At 40.0% G+C, this 21507-nt stretch overlaps 1 protein-coding gene across 1 annotated transcript in view; it reads left to right on the plus strand.

Moving 5' to 3' along the window:
* CPXM2 (carboxypeptidase X, M14 family member 2) overlaps positions 1–21507 on the plus strand; it is a 66996-nt gene that overhangs the window by 38500 nt on the left and 6989 nt on the right. Inside the window, exons 5-12 of the mRNA XM_081863675.1 lie at positions 3161–3245; positions 4256–4406; positions 6161–6249; positions 10477–10600; positions 12907–13103; positions 14291–14470; positions 14798–15095; positions 19562–19701. Coding sequence (XP_081719801.1) covers positions 3161–3245; positions 4256–4406; positions 6161–6249; positions 10477–10600; positions 12907–13103; positions 14291–14470; positions 14798–15095; positions 19562–19701 — 1264 coding nt within the window. The remainder of the gene's footprint in view (positions 1–3160; positions 3246–4255; positions 4407–6160; positions 6250–10476; positions 10601–12906; positions 13104–14290; positions 14471–14797; positions 15096–19561; positions 19702–21507) is intronic.

Raw genomic sequence — 21507 nt, forward strand, 5'->3', positions numbered from 1 at the left:
AGCCCCTCAGCATATTTTCTGTGATTAAAAAACATCTTTCATTTTTGAAAATTACATGAAAAATCTCTTTCAGATTTTATTTATTGCAGCTTATTTACATAAACATGGGTGAGCTATTTTTGATATAGAAGACTATTGCAATCAGAGCTGGGTCAAAACCTCTCAAAATACACCCCCCCAAAACATTCAAATGATTTATCTTTTTCTCCATCCCCCTCAATAAAGAAAGAAAATTTTCTCTGAATATTCTCCACCATGTTTCTCTGCAACCTCTCCCAAATGCCTATGGATGACATTAGGTCCTAGAGCATTGTGGAAGATTCAAGACGTTGCTTATTATGGAGAATGCCAACACAGTACTTCTTGCTACCACTGTCAGAAGATGCAACACAAATAAACAGAAAATGAAAAACCGAGGAGGAAAAATCTGTCCTAATGGTAAATCCCACCCCTGATAAATTGTTGGAGAAATTATCTCTCCCCCCCCCCTGAGAAAATCAGTAAAATTGTCCTCACAATTTCTCTGCCCAAAAAAGGAAGATTTGGGGGGCGGGGGGGGGGAATCTGTACACAGTTTGATGTACTTCACTGTGTGTATATGTATTGTACTTCACAAACTACATTTTTAACCATAAGCCAAACCCAAGATCCACCAGGATGGGCAAGTTTGGAATAAGCAGATCTCAGGCTGAGGTGGACAAAGCTTGGTTCAGTTGAGGCTATACCACCTGAAGTCCCTCATCCTAGTTCAGATGGATTTGAACCGCCGACCTTCTGATCGGCAAGTCCTAGGCTCTGTGGTTTCACCCACATCACCGCCCGCGTCCCATTTAGGAGTAGGTCCCATCAAACTCAGCAGGACTTCCTTCAGAACTATTATTCTGAGGATGCCTGACTCCAAAATAGACATACCTAAGACTGATGAACAACATAGCCAGATGCTTTTTATATGTTCCTGGTAGTTCTAAGTTGCACTGAACTGATACCATTGTGATGAATTCTTATATAAGGCAAACTAGAAATCTGGACTGGCCACTGCTTATAGAGTTTTAAAAATTCCAGTTGCCCTGCATTTAACTAATTAGGGAATTTCATTCATTAACAAATTCAGTAGTGCTGCATTAGTGGTGATATTTTGAATGTTTAGGATAAGGGATTTGTCTGCTTTTTCTTTTCTCCTTTGCACTCTTCTACTGGTTTTCTCTTTAATTGGCATTTGGCTTGGGTTCCTCTTCTCTAACACTGCTAGATGGAATATTGCCTCCAAAGCAATATTCACCTTTGCAGTAGGATCAGGTAGGACAAAAATTTTCATTAATGTGGTTGGGGAGCAGGGAAGGAGGCACAAAGTGAGATTAGTTACTGAACTTGTATGAAGCTTTGAAATTGCTCGTACTTGCATTGTTTTGTATCACTTTACATCTAGAAAGACTTGAGACGCCACTCTGTCCCCCCCCCCCGAGGTAATACCCTATCAAAGTTCTACCCTTAGAGATTTCTAAACAGATAGAAGATTAGGAAACTGTTTAAAGGGCTTTGGGGCTATTGATGTCAAAAGATTGTGTGACAAGCATTAAACCAGTGTATAAAAAACCCTTGGATTCCAGCTTTTAAATACAAACATAATCCACAAATCTGTTTCCCCCTGAGTATCTTCAGCAGATTTCTTTTTTAAATACCAGATTGTTGAAATAATGGTGAAGTTACCTATTCATTTAAGTGGGATCAATCTTGCTACGTTAGTCCAATGTGATCGTCCAGAAAGAGACCAAACTCTGTCACACAATAGAAAACGGAGAACATATTTACGTTCAAAACTTAGATTAATTTTATATCATTTATCCTTACTACCTGCCCCTCAAGAACCTAAGGGTCATAGTATAATGAGAGACAAATTAGATGGCATAGTTCTGTCCTTGAGTGAACAAGATATTTTGCTTTTGTTTCCACAGACTGTCAGTGTGGGTGGGTGGCAGGTACACAATCGATAGGTAGGGGACTTTAACTCATTGCATCCTACTATGGTTCCAATTTGCATCAGGGGCTCTACCGCCTGCAAATTGCATTGCAAAAAGGTTCACATTCATTTCCGAGTGTACGGAATTTGTTTTTGTTAGTGATTCCTTTCCCATGGAACTGCAAGGGGTGATATGGCTATGTGCTATACAAATGTAAAATAGCAGCCAAACCTTAGTAGCCCAGGACCATCTCACTTTTGCAGTGTAGATGACAGATGCACATATAAGTAAATGGCATATCTGTTTACTACCCAGGGCTCCTTGGGAAGGAATGACGGGATATAAATATGCCTCTGAGCCTTTATTGGGTATGGGGAAATGTGTAAATGGGGATGATTGCATTGGCGGCTGCCCTCTATGAGTTGAAGCGTGTTCTACACCATGTGGGGAATCTACTTATTTGTGGTCATAATGCCTGAATAGAGCTTTAAAATAAGGGAAATGGTGGATGAAGGAAAGAACATTGATTCAGTTCAAACCCCACCCCACCCCTGTTGCTTTTATCTAAAGAAAAAGATTTTGGAAGACCTAATCATGGACCTTTCCCATTCCATTTGATTGGGACCAGGGTGTCGTTCGAAAACAGAATGATGGACTTGATGCATTTTTATCTGATTTGGAAAAGCAATTTTGATCCTGTGGATCTTTAAATGTAGTTCATTTAAAGTTTAGCACCATTCAATTCAAATAGTGTTCAAGCAAGACCATGTTCCAATGAACAACTCATTGAACACATCAACACTTCATCTGCAAGCCATTACTATATAAGTAAGCAGAGTTATATACTTTATGTTGACATGCATAATTTTTATTGCAGTAAAGATAAAGGAAAAGATGAGAAACAAGAATGGGCAAAATTTCTCCAGGGAGTTCTCCCACTGAAATGAATTTAAACTCTGCAAGCACTCTTGTATAGCTCCCATTTATGTTGAAGGTGCTTCATCATGAGAACTTCCTTGAGGAATTTGTTCACATTTACTTTTCTTACTCCATGCTTCTCATAAGCTTAGGTTTTCTTGCATTATCTGCTAAATTTACATTTCTATAACTTCCCTTGTTTGGATTTATTTTACTAGAATATTGTGTGAGTCAGAAAATCAATATTCATTTTTTAACAAAGAAAATATTTTGATTCTTTCTAGGAGTGACTGGGTAACGTCTTACAAAGTCATGGTGAGCAATGACAGCCATGCATGGATCACTGTCAAAAATGGTTCTGGAGACATGGTTAGTATTGCAAAACATAATATTTTTTTCCATCACACTTGTTTATCACAGCTCCATTTTGATAAAATGTCTCAAGGGTAACACTCCCTCAATTTCAGTGGAGGCTTTTCTTGTCAAGTTCTCATGAGCAGAATAACTGAAATTGGCAAAAGGCATATCTGATAGTTGATACTGGATTCCAGTTACATATCCTGTGCTTCTGGTTTCTTCATTCTGTTTGGCCAGATTTAATGATAAGAACGTAAGATGAGTCTGCTGGATCATGCCAATGGCCCATCTAAGTCCAGCATCCTGTTCTAACAGTGGCCTGTGGGAAACCAGCAAGCAGGATTTGAGCACAAGAACACTCTCCCCTGCTGTGATTTCCACCAGCCGACATTGAGAAGCATTACTGCCTCCATCTGTGGAAGCAGAACATAGCCATTGTGGTTAGTAGCCATCAATAGCTGCCTTCTCGGGTGGCGCAGTGGGTTAAACCACAGAGCCTAGGACTTGCCGATCAGAAGGTCGGCGGTTTGAATCCCCGCGATGGGGTGAGCTCCCGTTGCTCGGTCCCTGCTCCTGCCAACCTAGCAGTTCAGAAGCATGTCAAAGTGCAAGTAGATAAATAGGTACTGCTCTGGCGGGAAGGTAAATGGTGTTTCCGTGCACTGCTCTGGTTCACCAGAAGCGGCTTAGTCATGCTGGCCACATGACCCGGAAGCTGTATGCCAGCTCCCTCGGCCAATAAAGCGAGATGAGTGCTGCAACCCCAGAGTCGGCCACAACTGAACCTAATGGTCAGGGGTCCCTTTACCTTTACCTTACTTTAAAGCCATCCAAATTGATGGTCATCACTGTCTGCCATGGGAGACAGTTCTATAGTTTAACTATGTATCCGTCCTGAAAATTCCAACACGCAGCTTCATTGGATGTCCAGAAGTCCCGGTGTTATGAAAGAGGGAGAAAACCTTTTGACTTATTCCTGGTGTTGTGACTAACGATGCTCACTTACTTGTATGCTGAAATAGATTTTTGAAGGCAACAGTGAAAAGGAGATCCCAGTCCTCAATGAGCTGCCAGTACCTCTTGTTGCACGTTACATTCGGATAAATCCTAGGACGTGGTATGAAGATGGAAGCATCTGCATGAGGCTGGAAATCCTAGGCTGCCCTCTCCCAGGTAAGTGACAAGCTTAAGACCAGGCTTGGCATAATAGCAAAGTTCCTGGACCAGTTCCAGTGGGAATTGTCTGAATTATTTATTAAAACAACTGTGCCTGATGGCAAGCATCCTGCCTGTCTCCCTTGGTTCAGGGGATGTGCTGGATATGTTTTTTCAGAGCACATAATAATTCTTCTGTATTACTCTGGGATAAGGTTAATGAAACATCCTTATTGAATACCCCCAGAATCCCCAGAAAGTTTTCTGGAATTCCTCAGTGAATCACCGAGCTAGTTAAAAGCAGGCAATTAATGTTTGAGGTTTCTTGGGGGGCTGGATGTGCTTCAACCAGTTCATAGTCCCTGCAGTGGAGAATCAGCAAAATGGTCTTCAAAAAGGAAAGAGGAAATATGACAGGCACAGACTGAAGAGGAAGGTAATGAAGGCTCAGAGGAGGAAGATAAAGCTCTTCAGATTCTTCTCTGGTTTCCAGAATATTGCTGTGCAGATGGATACAGAATGACATACAGAGATTTGCAATTGCCTGAAAGGGATCAATGTACTTTTATTTCTAGTTCTCTCACAAATTGAACACAAAGAAAAAAAAGAGGGGGGAGGGAACCACCCGGAAATTACTTTCAAAAAAGAAAGTATCTTGATATAAGCAGAGAAGGAAATGTCTTTGAGCACACACATTTATTTATTTATGAGTATGTCATAGAATTGGTAGCTTCAAGGCAGGATGACATTTTTTGCAGAATGAGAATCATTATGCACCTGTAGGCACTTAGTAATGTAGCAGATAGCAACATAAATCCAGATCGTACTTTAGCTCAGGACTCACTGGGTGGTCTTGGGCAAGCTGTGGTCTCCATAACAATATAGTCACACAGCCTGCTACTTGTCTGAATCAGAAGATCAGAAGATGACTACTAGCATCTGTTCCTCCTCCGTAACCACATTGAAGTGCATAAGTGCCAACTCCCTGGGGCCCTGGGTGCCCAAGCACCCACAAAATTCCCCATGAAGGGGTCAGGCACTCACGGTTGCAGGGCCAAGTTGGCACTTCTTCTGAAATGGTACTTGGGGAATTCTCCAGTGCATGTCTTGACTGTTGCATTGGCTGAAGGTGCCTATTCACTCTTGGAAAGTCAATGCAGAATTCAACCTCCCCCCTGCCCCCAAATCAGCAGTTATCGTAAGTAATACCAGCTGATTAACAGGTGAGCCTATTCTGGAGGAAAAGGCCCTGCAGGTCAAATTGCTTGCTCCAAGGGGCCTGTGGGCTACAGGTTCTCCATTTTTGTTTTTTGTTTTGTTTGTTTTTTGTTTTAAAAAAACCCTCAACCTTTTTGGGCCTGGTACACATTTGGATTCAGGTACCCATTTCACAGAAGAGAAACTGATGATGCTTATATACCCTTCCCTCCCAAAAAAAGCAGGCAAAACACTTATATCCCCATCAAAATAAGTACACCACAGACAATAAAGTAGGCAACCCTTCTCTGATATCCCCACTGGTATCTGCCATCAACTAACATCTCCTCAAGCTAAAATGTCTGGATATTTTTTAAAAAACAAAGAAATGGAAAGGGAGGGGGTTTTAGTGGGTTTCAAGGGTACCATGGTAGAGTTCAGTTTTAGAGGGGGTGGCAATGTGGGTGTCTGAGAGTCGCATCGGGGACCCCAATTTTAGATTAAAAGTATTTTACTTTTAAATTGTTTTGTGGTTCTTCATTGTATCCTCCTGGTTTGTTTGTTTTTTATCATAGACCCAAATAATTATTACCACAGAAGAAACGAAATGACAACAACAGACAACCTTGATTTTAAGCACCACAACTACAAAGAAATGAGGCAGGTAGGACACAACAAATAGAGGTTCTGGTGCAAATGTCTTTGTGTGGCGACCTTTAAAAGACTGGATCATTAGCACTGCAATAATAGGCCATCACCACCTGAATCACTTTTCAAATTCAGCATGTTCTGAAACAATATGTGGGTTTCAGAGCACGCTACATAAAAACTATTTCTGCTGAATCTTATCCCACTGAAATTTACTTATATTCATATAAAGATTCATACTGCGTGTGTCCAAATAATTTAATTTTTTGCATTATGGCTGGAGTGTGAGGTAATTTCTTGTTTAAGAAGAAAAAAGCTATGCGTGCTTGCAGATTCCTCAGTTGTGAACTTTGGGTTGGATACCTATGCATGGATCTAGACTTCCGTGAGCAGAATGTGGGTTAAAGGACCCTCCAGAATGCCATGCGTCTTAGTGTATGTGAACGAGAGAGAAAGGCAGAGATTGAACTGGGCCTCACAAAATTTTTGAAACTGTTCTATCTGAAAGACTTTTGTCAGGTTGGTTCTGCACATGTGAATGGGGGATATTCATCCCACTTGTATGAGATAAAAGGAAAGTCTGCTGGCGCCAAAACCACTTAGATGTAGACCCTTGTGCTCCACACAAGCCCATTAAGAAGATTTGCTCCACTGATGAGTATTAAAGAAGAGAAGGGCCTACAATCAGAAGTATTATTTTGGAGTGGATGGGACTTCCTGTATGTCCCACACCCCAAGGACTTCACACTACCCAAATGTTCTGATGTAGTTATTGGCTCCAAAAAATAAATAAACAAACAAATAAATAAAAATCAACGTATGAGAGAAATATATACATTAACACCTGTATTTTCATGTAGTTCTTTTAAGTAGCAAATTAATGCAGAAACATGATGGAACATACTTTGGATGAACACATGAAATAGATCAGAAAAGGACTGATTCATCCATCTCTTCTCTCCTTGTAATACAACACAATGTTGACCATTTATGTGAATTCGTGGCATGGATTTGGGTTAATGTGTGGAGCATCTTAGGCAAATGTACTTCAGGAAGGTCCCAGCCTTACAATTCTATAGCTATAATTTTATACCACTGTAGACGTGAACAGTATTTCATCCAGAGTTGACAGGTACTGTGACTGGCAACAGAAGGCTTGTGCCACACAAATGACCAAGATTCACATAGGCATTAATCCCTGCCAGTCTAAGTTTAGACCTACCAGCTATAATTATGCTCCTTTAGCTTCAAGCACATGGCACTGTGGACAGATTTATATCACCACAGATGTAGGTGTAGAATGTGTTAAAGATATTTCTTCCTATCTTTTTCTTCAAATATATAAAGGTAATATGTTTGGACAAGAAGTATGTGAATCATTTTTAGTGTGCTGAATCTTCAGCGTATTTATACTGAATGAGTCATCATTCATTTTTTATTGAGCAATTGTGTACTGAGTCACATACTGTGCTCACAAGAGATTTCATGGCCTATATTTTCAGCAGACAGATTAGATGAGTAGAAATGCAATTGGCATAATTAGTGTCAAGAACAATAAAGTTAAATGCATTTTAGATCCTAATTGTGCAAAGACAGGTTGGTCAGGTTTGAAATATATTTGGGGAAAACTAATAGCTTAAAGCAGGAGAAAATTATTTCCTCTGGTCTTATATAATGAGCAAAAAGATATGTGATTAAATGGTAGCAGCAGCTTAACTGGTCAGTGGAGAGCAAAATCCTTCATCAGAGCCTTCCACATTCTCTGCTTCTCTGATCACTGAGCCTTTGGAGAGTATTATTATAATTGGGCCATTAAGCAGCATTTAGTTGTCTCTTTTCACTGATATTGATTCTGCACAATCCAAATATTAGCTACAGTGTAATCAAAAAATGATTCGCTAATTCTAAGAAGTGTGTGTGTTTAGAGGTAATATTTGCTTGTTTTGATTTTTAGGGCAGAACTAGATCTCTCAAAGGGGCTAAAATATGTCCCACAATTGACTTAATGTTGACCTTTGTCGCTTGCTAGCATTGATTTTCCTTTTGCTGATGTCTAGGTGCCATTCCCACTGCCACCTCTCAAAAAAGAAAGAAAATAATTGGGTCCTTTTCTTCCTTCTTTGATCACATGGGTGATACCAGCCATTCTAGGACCAGATGTTGTCGGACCACAGCTGCCATCATCCCTGACCATGCTGGCTGGGGTTGATGGATGTGGGAGTCCAACAACATTTGGAGGGCCAAAGATTTCTTCAAATGTGAGCTCGGAAGCAAACTCAATAGTTTGCTATTGTTCAATGTACTTAGTAAAGGTAAAGGGACCCCTGACCATTAGGTCCAGTCGTGACCGACTCTGGGGTTGTGGTGCTCTTCTCGCTTTATCGGCCGAGGGAGCCGGCGTACAGCTTCCGGGTCATGTGGCCAGCATGACTAAGCCGCTTCTGGCGAACCAGAGCAGCGCACGGAAACACCGTTTACCTTCCCGCCGGAGTGGTACCTATTTATCTACTTGCACTTTGAGGTGCTTTTGAACTGCTAGGTTGGCAGGAGCAGGGACTGAGCAACGGGAGCTCACCCCGTTGTGGGGATTACCTTCTGATCGGCAAGTCCTAGGCTCTGTGGTTTAACCCACAGCTACTTACTTCCAGGCAATTGTGAATATAGGTTTGGTAGGTCTGTTTCATAGACTTGTTATAGTCTGTGTGCAGGTTCCAGGAAGCAATGCAATGTGGGGGGTGGCCACCAAACAGTTTCCCACTGTATATCTAAATAAATTGTCATAACAGAAATGAAAAAGAAACCCTGAGCCAAGAGAAGCCGTGCTGTGTTTTGCGACCACAATTGAATGTCAGCATGAGCTGCATGTTGCAGGGAAGAGATATTGAAATGATCTCTGCATTAGTCTCATATGGTTTGTAACAGATAATGTTGGGCTTCTTGAAAGAGAAAGAGATAAATATATGGAATGAGTCTGGCTAAGGACCTAGTCAACAACCTGAAAGAGAATTTGTCATAAATTGGCCCCACAGCACTCCATTCTCCTCAAAGGTTGCGACAACTGGCTTAGATTTGCTCTCAAAATCCTTCTGCAGCCTTGGGCACTGCATGAGCTGAGATTGAAACTAATGGGTTCTCTGAGGGAATTTATGCAGCTTTTTTGCCAGAAAGTTAATAGAAGAAATAATTGCTGCATACAACTCATAATAATTGTCTATTAGCAAATTTACTCTGGGCATGATTTATAGTCTTCTGGTTGTTAATAGCTTTGACTGCATATTATCAGAGGCTTCTCTGTTTCTGCAAACACAAGCAAAAGGTGGAGGGGGGAGGCAGGCATTAACATATCACATTGCCAAATATGCAATTTGTACTGCACAGCTTTGGAAACGAGAGGGAAATAGGGCAAAGAAATGCTTTCTCTTATTTACTGCATTTCTGGGGGGGGGGGGGGGAAGGAAAAGTCATTTTACCATAAGACCAAACAATTGCTATTGTCAGCTAATTTAAACATCATATATCTATATATATCCCATGTCAAAATGCCACCCACATTTTGGCCCTGTGGGTACATTTTCAAACTGGAGAAATTGTTCTATGGAGTACACACATGGTGGAGACTGTTGTATATACTATACACACAGCCCAACCAACCACATATTTAGTCTATTAGCTAAGAATCAACCCAGAAAAAGTGGCAAGAGAACACGAGAAGAGCTGGCTGGATCAGGCCAATAGCCCATCTAGTCCAGAATTCTGTTATCATAGTGGCCAACCAGATGCTTATGGGAAGCCCCAAAGCAGCACCTGTATGATTAATCAACGAAGCACAAAGTTTCTTGAATAACGTTAAAAACCCTGCATCCTTCTTATTAGACTATTCCTCCCTTTTACATAATTATTTCATTTTCATAGACATTAAACACAATCCTACACCAGAGGGTGATTTTTTAAATTGCATACTGCCTCAAGCTCTGGGGAACCTGCACCCCTCTCAGATTAAGTTGAATTCCAGCTCCCATCAGCCTCAGCCAACATGGCTTATAGTCAAGGATGTTGGGCAACAGAGTCTCTCAGCACCTGTAGGGCTACTAGTTTCCCATCCCTGTCGAGTGCTATCTGTGATACTCATTGTCCCCACGTCTTACAACATGGAAACAATCATGGGGTGAGGTACACACTTTTATCTATATCACACCTCTCGTTAATTTGTACAAATGTCTTTCTTTCTTTGATTATTTTACAGCTGATGAAAGTGGTGAATGAGATGTGTCCAAATATCACAAGAATTTACAATATTGGGAAAAGCCACCAAGGGCTAAAGCTGTATGCTGTTGAAATCTCAGACAACCCAGGAGAACACGAAGTTGGTTAGGACGATATATTCTGACCAGATAAAATCCCGGCTGGCGGACTGGTGGATGAAGTGGTTTAGAATGTTTAAATTTTTAACATTCCACATGTCTGCAGCACTTCGCAGTGGAGGCATGTGCCTACAAACAGTCATGGTGTTGAGTACACGTGGGAGGAATTTTGATTATACTTCTTCTAATTAGAGAAGAAGAGGAATATAAATAGAAGCCATCCAAAGAGTGGGATCAAACTTCTTTATGCTAATCATATATTCTTCTTTTGCAATAATAAAAAAATGGAGCCAACTTTAATGATGAAAAGTATGCACTGGCAGTCATTGTCAGAATAGACAGCAAGAGCTAGAAGACAATCTGGTTAACAATTTCTGTGTATCCGAGGGCCTTCTTAATGTTACACGTTTATGCTGCATGGTCCCAATGGGAGCTTCCCTCTAATTGCATATAGCAAATATGAGGCTACCAGATTTTGATCAGAATCATGGTGTTAAACACCACCCTACCAGTTTATGGTTCTGAGCCACCCCACCCCAATTTCTGCTTTTGATTGAAAACAGATCAGCATAGAAGGGCTATTTTTTTGAATAACATCATGTTTCGTTCTGCCTTTGAACAAAGGTATATCAAATATGTGAAAAGTAGTAATGTTGGTGTATTTGTCTCCTGTGTAGACAACAAATGTAAGTCAGTCCTGTAACAAGGAAATGACTTGTGGTTCCACTCTTGGAAGCAAAAGCATTTACCTGTGTTCTTTCTCCCAGCCTAGCCAAAACAGAATTACCATTGACAGGATTGATATTTCAAATATGGCTACACCAACTGATTAAAGTATCCTAGCCTTTCCTCGCCCCTCCCAATATTTTTCATAGAGAACTTGTATCATCAGAGAGAGAGAGAGAAAAGAGAGAGATGGTTGCTTAATGTGATTTTTTCAAGTTTAGCGCTCTGAACTGAGAAATTCTATTATATATGCACATACATATATTCATGAATATGGATGTATTTGACTTCATGGTTTGAGATGATCACATATTTTAATGAATTTTCTGTGCATATATGCAGACACACACACACACACACACACACACACACACTGTATAAGGTAACTTGGCAGTTTTGTAGACTAATAAATAAAATCTAGATTATGAATGTTTGCTGGTCATATTGTACTATAATTAAAAAACTATTGATGATAATGAGGTAGTTATTAGTAACCAAATTGTTACAGTGATGTAAGAAGAAAACATTTGCCCCAGTATTTGTGTGCTTTGTGGTGGTTCAAATTGCATAATCATGTAGGGGGAATACATAAATGTGGAGAGAAAGAGTTTGTAGTCCTAGTCAGCAATGATTTTGACTGTGCAAGGCAGCAACACTGTCTGCCAATTGACTTACCAACAAACAGCTCTTTAGCCTGTTCCTCCATGTGAAGAGCAGCAGAGGCTTTAGTGGGCTCAATTTTTACCATACAGAAATTTCCCTGCCTTGTGCATAGGGGTGGGTGAGAAACCTGATTCAGTTTGCATTTAAAGGTGAACCCACCCACCCACTTTGCCCTTTGTGAAACAATATGCCAACCAAAACACAGCCAGCCTTTGAAATTTGCGATTCTCTGAATTTTGCAGTTCAGTTCTCTAGCCAAGTAATCTGTACAAAAGTGCATAAACTAAAAGTGTGCATAAAAATGCATATATTTAGGAAAATAACACAAAAAACATTATATTGGGAGAAATTGTTTTGCAAAAAAATTGCATATTGGGGACAAATGTATACAGAGACAATTACCCTAGAAGAAATTTTTGCTAATTTGCGCTGAAATTTGCAATAATAATCGCAAACTGAGAGGGAAATATGGAGAACTGAGTTTAAGATTGAGAAAATGTGAAGCTGAGGGAAATCAAAATTTACAGATCTCTCTTTGTGCATTGGAAAGAGCAGCTGATATATGTAATAAGGGATGACTCTGCTAAAGCTTCTCTCCTACTGTCCAAAGCGCAGGAGAGGAAATTAAAGAGACCCCTTTGCCTCCATTGCACATTTAGAGAAAAGTCACCAAGATACGCTTGGGAGACGAAGTTTCCTTGGAAACATAGCTTTGCTGGTTATAAAACTATTAGGGACTGGATTTGTTTCTTGGCCATGAAGTTTCCTGTCCCTATCATATGGTATTGAAGAGGCATGAATGATATACTGGGATATACCAAGTTTTGTTGTGTCTTCCTTCTGTGCCAGACCCTCCAAATCCCATTACCTTAGTTGGATTCTGTTTTTTGGTGTGCTCACATCTTCCTTTGTTTTTTGAACAGGTGAGCCAGAATTTCGGTACATGGCAGGGGCTCATGGGAATGAGGTGCTTGGACGCGAGTTACTCCTTTTGTTAATGCAGTTTATGTGCCAGGAATATCTGGCTGGGAACCCACGTATTGTACGCCTCATTAAGGATACCAGAATCCACCTTCTACCTTCAATCAACCCAGATGGATACGAAAAGGCCTACGAAGTGGTAAGGAAGAACTGCGCTGGGATGCAGCTGATCGATTAATAGAAAAGACATATGCTGCCTTTTGAGGCATATAAACATGGGCATTGCAGAAGTTGCAGTTGGAGTTTTGAGTCAGAAGATTGTTTCCTGGTATTTGGTAGGATTACATGAAAAAAATTAAATGGAAGATATTAGAATAATATGTAATTCATGTTGATACAGTTTCAAGAAGTATGAGAGTATAGATACTACAAGAATACACAATAGTGGTCATAAACTGGGTTGAGTTGAAATGTTCTCCACCCTCACCTTTCTTCATCCTGTTCATGGGCAGTCAAATTCAATGCCATTCTGATAACATTTTAAGGGAGTGCAATGCAAGCAAAAATACTGGCAGCAGCACTTTACAGTATATGATAGGTGGCATGCAACAGAACTTGGTTAATGTTATATTATGACTTTATTTAAATAAGCAGAATGTGTGATTTCTGGTGCCAGATTTAGAACCTGAATTTCCAGCGTTATATTTTAAGGCAGAATGTCTACACCAAAATTCAGTTTTCAAAATACGAACACCCTGAAACTTTGAGAGATTTTGTTTCGGCTCTGATTTGATATTACCTCCTTGACTTGCCTTTCTTCCAGTAATTCACTTAACGTGACATCTTGATCAAAACACCAACATTTCTTAAGACCTAAAAGTGCCTTGGTGGCATATTGTGCAATTTAAAAGAGTGGTCAGGAGAAGCAATAAAGAGTCTTTAGATAGATTTTTGCAGTTAAGTGATATTGAATTTATTTCTTCTCCTGCTTGCAATTAAGTTAATAACTGAAGCTGTATATAAACAATGCTTTGTTGCACCAGAGTAATTTTTTAAAAAATTATGGCTCAGCACTGATTCTTTATACAAATTAATTAGCGTTTTCTCTGAATATTATTCACTTTCAGCTTTTATAAATCTCCACTCAGCAAACCACAATCTTTGGCCATAAGCCATGCAGTGGGATACATTTTACAAAGGAAACTGGAGTGCCATAAAAAAATTTTTTAGAGGAATGTGAGCTTTCTAGAAAAGGGGAATACACCAAGGTCCTGAAAACGCTGCAGCTCTGCCATAATCGTAGGCATTCAGGAGACTTGTGTTATTACTATAAGAAAGGCACACAGACTTTGTCACTATAATACAACCTAACCTAATTTGTTACAGGGTTCAGAATTAGGAGGCTGGTCTTTAGGAAGATGGACTCAAGATGGCATTGACATCAACAATAACTTCCCTGACTTAAATACTCTGCTTTGGGAATCTGAAGATCGTAAAAGGGTTATGAGAAAGGTCCCAAATCATCACATACCAATACCAGAATGGTACCTGTCTGAAAACGCTACAGTGAGTAGGATCAGTGCTACTGGGAAGGAAACTGACCTTCTGTGTTTGAAATGGTTTAAAGCAGGTCAAATGCGGCCATCCATGTTTCCCTATCTGGCCCTTGGGACTCTCTCCCATCCATACCTCTCCCATTTACACCCCTCAATGGGCCAAGAAACTACAGTGTTTAAACTGGGACTACTTTCTTCTTCTGTAGATGTGCTAGAAATGGCTGCCATTTGTTTAAAAATGCCTTTGGTTTAAAAAATAAATAAATGTGGCAATTGTTCCAAGATGAGTTTCTCATACCTCTTGAACTGATTTTATTTTTCTTCCTTCACTTCCCAGGTAGCAGTTGAAACACGAGCAGTGATTGCCTGGATGGAGAAAAACCCTTTTGTGCTTGGTGGCAACTTACAAGGTGGAGAACTTGTTGTTGCCTACCCCTATGATATGGTCCGGTCGACGTGGAAAACCCAGGAGCACACGCCTACCCCAGATGACCATGTTTTTAGGTGGCTGGCATATTCTTATGCCTCCACCCATCGGCTGATGACAGACGCTCGCCGGAGAGTGTGCCATACGGAGGACTTCCAGAAGGAAGACGGGACTGTAAATGGAGCTTCATGGCATACTGTTGCAGGAAGTAAGTGTCTGTAAAGCAGAACACCCCTAAACTTTAAAAAATAAAGAAGGCCGCCTGTACTATTTGTTCTAGCACCTTAACTTAAATTGAATGGCTGTCACCCACCTACGCAGCGCAGAAACAATACTTTACTAACTTTTCCTCTTTATGTATTACAATGCATCCTGGATTGATGCAGAGCTGTCAGATTTTCACCACGGAGGTTTTGGTTTCTGTTGCTTATCTCAACAGCTGTGCATACTACTCTGCCTTTATAGTGCAACGAATTTAAATGGTACCTGTCAAAGCGATTTAATAGCGTAGGGACTACGCATCTGTTTAAGCAACCGGCAATTGATATGAAACTAAGGGCTTGGCTACATGTTAACTGTGTGACTTGCAACCAAGTCGCAAGGTTCATTCAAGGTGTGGGGGCTCATTTTCCATCACAACTGCCATGTAGAGAGGGTGATGTTTAATCCTTTTCTCCTTAACCACAATCCCAATGGAATCTTTCCCCCATTTGCAATGGCAAATGCTGCAATTATCTATAAAAAAAGGTCCCATTTGCGACAATGGGAAGTTGTTGATCTTTCTCAACCACTACTTATGGTGTGGGACTAATTTCCAACTGGATCATTGTAGAAGATGGAAGAGTCAAATCTCCCATCATTACTTGCTCCTGTCCTGATAGAAATCAAGGAGGAGGATGCACCTAGGATGATCATGATTATTATTTTAAAAAAGGTTCCTACATATGGCTGCAAACCTTGCAATTAATGTAATATATAGCTAAGCCCTAAAGTACCTAGTTGATAAGCCATATATTCAGGGATCAGAAGCTATTTGCTTTAGGTGTACACTACTGCAGTTTATTTCTTCTCTAATTACAGCCATACCTTGGAAGTTGAACGGAATCCGTTCTGGAAGTCTGTTTCGACTTCCAAAATGTTTGAAAACCAAATTGCAGTTTCTGATTGGCTGCAGGAAGCTCCTGCAGCTATTCAGAAGCTGCAGAAACCCCGTCAGATGTTCGGGTTTCAAAAGAATGTTCACAAACTGGAACAATCACTTCCAGGTTTGGGCCATTCGGGAGCCAAAACGTCCGAGTTCCAGGGTACATGTGTATTATAGAATCATAGAACTGTAGAGTTGGAAGGGACCCCGAGGGTCACCAATCTAAACCCTGCAATGCAGGAATCTTTTGCCCAATATAATCTCGCCTTGCAGTGGAGGAATTTGGTGTTTAAAGCATTAAATGATATAATTAACACATACAAATCTGGGAAGAAAACTCTCTTCTTGAAACCTGACAATACATTGAAAATCATGCACCCAACAACTAGCTGCACATATGTACCTGCTTTTGCTATCGGTAAATAAATATTCAGTTATCTTATGTTAAGAAAAGAATAATATATTGATGAATTCTAACAGCATCATCATTCTGGAAGGCATTTAATATATTTTGGGATATGAGCGGGAGAAGAATGCTTCTGTGTTGGGTATAAAGGCCTTTCCATCCCTTGTGCTCTCCTGGAGTGTCCTTGTGATGTACTCAGAGACCAGAAATGATCAGTCACATCCAACTCTCTTGTTTCCGCCTAACAGCGAAAGAGAGAAGAGACGTTCTGTTATGCCTTTGCCTACAGATCAGTTGGGTACCCAATTAGAAGCACATGAGACTACTAACTGGCTTCCATGGATATTGTGTGCAAAGTAGAGGATTCAGGGTGGGCAAGATCTCAGTTGCTTTCAAAGCTCCTGCTTGAACATTTGCTTGGCATGAATCTCATCAATATGAACCTTGGTAAAAATAAGCTAAAAACACCTCAAGCGAATTGTGTGTGTTGGGCACAGAGTAATGAATGGCTCCATAGCATTGTCTGGATAACAGTTCCTGCAGTCCTTTTGTTGGCCTGTTTCGTTGCTACAAGCTGCGCTTTCACTGAACAAACAGTGCACAACTTGGAAGCTAATTTTATAATATTTGCATTGGACCACATGAAGTTAATTTTGGCCTGGACATAATGATTCACATGCCAGCATGCAGAATATTTCTTTTGCTGTCTGCAAAAACTCTTTGAACTCAGGAAATGGAGATAGTTTCATATGTTTGTGGTACAGCATAAAAAAAACCAAAAACATTTGAATAAGTTGGCCTAATACATGTCCTTTTCCCCCCCATACAATATGCATTTTAAATTCAGAATTGACTGCTTCATTAATTGATGACTTTCATTTTTTTAAGTGCTGTGCAAACTTGATAATGAATTGATCCAGAATGCTAGGGCTTTAACCACAAAAATAAGTACTACCTGGTTTCTTAGCAGCAATTATTGCTTTGGATTTAGTTCATCAAATTCATTTTTTACAGCTATATTATACTCTGATGTTTTTTGAATAATAATAATAATAATAATAATAATAATAATATGCATCCTAATGCAATGATAAGTTTTGGATCATTGTGTGATGATGATTCTCAAATATTGACTTAAAATTCCATCTACTTACTCTTGACATACAAGAGGAATTGTCTCAGATTAATGAACATAAAGTGGAATTAGCTAAAAGGTGTTAATTGAATGAGAGCAGCTTTTACACAGCATGTGTTCAATAAATATCTGACTCTATTACAGTACTTCGCAGAATTCCTGCTACATTTTAATTATGATCTTCTTAGCAGTAATGTTTATCCAAGCTGCCCATGCAGCTTGCTCTGCCACTGGATCAGGTTTCCCAAACTTGGGTCTCCCTCTGTTTTGGACTACAGTTCCCATCATCCCTGACCACTGGTCCTGCTAGGTAGGGATGATGGGAGTTGTATTCCAAAACAGCTGAAAACTGAGGTTTTGGGGAACCCTGCTCTAGATGTTGGTAGACTTCAACTCCCATCAGGTTGATCTAGGATGGTCCGGGATGATAGGGGATGTAGTCCAACAACACTTGGAGGGTCAGAGGTGCCCCATCTCTGGGTTAAAGAAAGGTAAAGGGACCCCTGACCATTAGGTCCAGTTGTGGCCGACTGTGGGGTTGCAGCGCTCATCTCGGTTTATTGGCCGAGGGAGCTGCTGTACAGCTTTCGGGTCATGTGGACAGCATGACTAAGCCACTTCTGGCAAACCAGAGCAGTACATGGAAACACTGTTTACCTTCCCGCCGGAGCGGTATCTATTTATCTACTTGCACTTTGACATGCTTTTGAACTACTATGTTGGCAGGAGCTGGGACCGAGCAACGGGAGCTCACCCCGTCGTGGGGATTCGAACCGCCGACCTTCTGATCGGCAAGTCCTAGGCTCTGTGATTTAACCCACAGCGCCACCCGTGCACCTATCTCTGGGTTAGGACAGTCTAAAAAACTGAATGAAACTTTGTAGATAAAGCATCTTTGGAAAAATATTAATTCAGACTGAGTAAAAATGTTTCTTACTCTTAATTGGGAAGGAGAAAAGCTTTAGCATACCAGCAGAACCCGACACTGTGATATTTTAATCTTTCCCTATCGACAAGCTTAACATCTGCATTACATAATCCTCCTACAGAGAAACCAGAAGGTGTTTTCAGGCTCATTAAGTGTTCGGTGGCAGCTGTATAGTAATAGATTCCTGCCCCCCACCCTCTTTTCACTTAGTTCCATCCATGTTCTTCTATATTTGGTCATTATAAAGTAAATGAATTAAAACAATTTAAATTCATCTATAAGCTTAAAACTTGCCATATAATTTGAAATTCAGTTTGCTCACGAACAAAGTATTCCTATTCCCACTAAGAGAAATAAAGAGACAAAACTACATATATATGTATGCATGCAAAATAATAATAATAAAAAAATGAATTTCCCAGATACAGTAACAACTGTTTAAGGAATAGTACACATACCTTTGGCATCAGCAATTTAGTTGCATTTTTGTGAATAATATTTATAAATTAATTTCAGTTTGACAGTAGCAAGTGTTTCTGGAACAATGCACTTTTTTTTTACCAACCATTTAACATTATCCTGATGACCTGCAGACTAAGTTGTGGTGGCCTGACATTATCCTCTTTGGATGAGAAAGTAATAATATTTACAATTTAATCACATGCATGTCAAGACTTTTGAAACTAATGACTTTTGTAACATTGCCATCTTAAAATTCATGACTTTCTAAAAAGTTCCTGGAAGTCCATCCAGATTCTGAAACCCTGACAGAATACAAGGCCAGGCTAAATTTCAAGATGTCTGTTATATTTTTAAAAATGAATATAAATCTCCACATTTTACTGGCAGAATGTTTTATGAGTTCATTTTAATTAAATTATTGATATCATTACAAAATGCATGCATTTCCATAAAAGCTTTTTTATCGAATCTATTTTAACACAACTATTAGGAAAATTTAATTATTTAAAATGATTGTGTCTAGTTCCTAGATTAAATAAAAGCTGTATTTTATTTTTTTATTACATTATTTTTATTTATTCTTTTCATTGCATTGACAGGTATAAATGACTTCAGCTACCTACATACAAATTGTTTTGAATTATCCATATATGTTGGCTGTGATAAATATCCCCACGAAAGTGAATTACCTGAAGAGTGGGAAAATAACAGGGAGTCCCTTATTGTTTTCATGGAGCAGGTATGAAATAAGAACACTTGGGCTGATTCAAAACTGGTTTTGTTCCAAGTGAATTCCTTTTCTTTAATTGGGGTGTTTTACATCTGGTTACCACAACACTGTTTTCCATTACTTGCCTATGAGTTTATCAAGGGGGAGAGCAGAATGCAAAGTCTTTCCAAAGACACTGGCAGTTGAGTCAAAATCTGGGTCATGCTCCAGTAACTCAGAACAGAAAGGTATACATCTGGCACATCACGTTCCGAAAAGTCAAAACAAATTACTTCCGTGGGGCCTGCCCCATGAAACTTGAGGTTGTGTCCAGTGATGTGCAAATGGAGCTCCACTCATGCAATGGGAATTCCACTTCCTCTCCACCCCCGGTGTGTCCCCAGAATCAGCTTCAGAGCATATTTAGAAGGTGTTCGGAGGCTGCAGGGTTGAGGAGAAAGTTACATTGCACAAGCAGAAGTCTGATACGTGAGCAAGATGGCAGCACTGGATCCAAGACTTAGAGCTTTCAACGTTGCTTTTGAAAAACATGCGCCACCATTTCCCTATCTTAGAACAGATATAACTGCAATATAGTATTGGTAATGTATATGTCTCTTTCTGAGAGAAGTAGACAGAGACATACGTACATGTCAGAAATAGACATACGTACATGTTGCCATCTCTATGAATCTCATGCCACCGGAACATGTTTCTAAATGTAAACAAAATACAGGGTCTTTGATTTTCTCCTTATGCTATTAAATGTGGATTTGGATGAGATGCAAAGTACATTTGGATAAGCAATGACTGCTGAAAATTCTGTGAGACTCTACGCACCTATGCATGTGTCCTTGGCATTGACTTTGCCTTCCTCTTTTCCTACACATCAGCAACTCTTTCCCCCACTTGACGTATCTGCACTGCTTTTATCTTTTTGCCCATCTACACGTAACCCTCACCTTTCTTATATAAATGATACAAATACCCATGGCCACCAGGTGCACAGGTCATGTTGTGTGCTTGGATTATTTAATGCAATCTTGCTAGAGCCATCTCCTATCCATCCGACAGCATGCTCAAGAGGCCATGGGAAGGATCTTGAACGATATGCGTATCATGCAAACCAAGTCGCTGTGTGCAGGTGCTAAATGCTTTGTGGCATTTCACCTGCCATAAAGAGTGGTTGTGTCATGCCATGTGAGATCTCCAGGGGAGGAGGACTGTGTGAAAGAAGGACACACTGTCTTTTGGGTCATGGTAACAAGGCCGTGGAACAACTTGCCTATCACGTTCCATCTGAGCCCTTCGCTGAAGGTTTTAAAACAAAGCTTTTATGGGCATTCAAGGTGAGGTAATTCCTTGCTATGGGAGGAGTTTAGGAACATAGGAACTTGGCTTACATCAAGTCATTCCATTGGCAGCAGCTCTTTGGGATTTCGGTTGGGGATGGGCCTTCCCAGCCCTACTGGGAGATGCCATGGATTGTATCTGAGAGCTTCTGCATGCAAAGCAATTGCTCTGCTTCTGAGCTATGGTCTTTTTTCAAGTTTGTGTGTGTTTGTGCTAAATACACTTTTGGGAATGATTTTTATGTGCTTTAGTAGATATCATTTTAATAACATTTGTAGGGTTTAAGGTGTCATATTTTGAAGGAGAAAAAAGCATAAACACACGCAGTCAATAAATACCAACTGAATATATCCCACAAGATCCATGTCATGTTTGATGCTGGAAATATGGCACCACCCAATACTGATAGAAAATTATCTCATTCATAAACTTACAGTAAAATATCATTCATGGGCACCTCTGACATTCATCACTTTACTTGTT

The sequence above is a fragment of the Podarcis erhardii genome, assembly GCF_964252035.2.
Source record: "Podarcis erhardii genome assembly, chromosome: 5".
In the NCBI taxonomy this organism is placed as follows: Eukaryota; Metazoa; Chordata; class Lepidosauria; order Squamata; family Lacertidae; genus Podarcis; species Podarcis erhardii.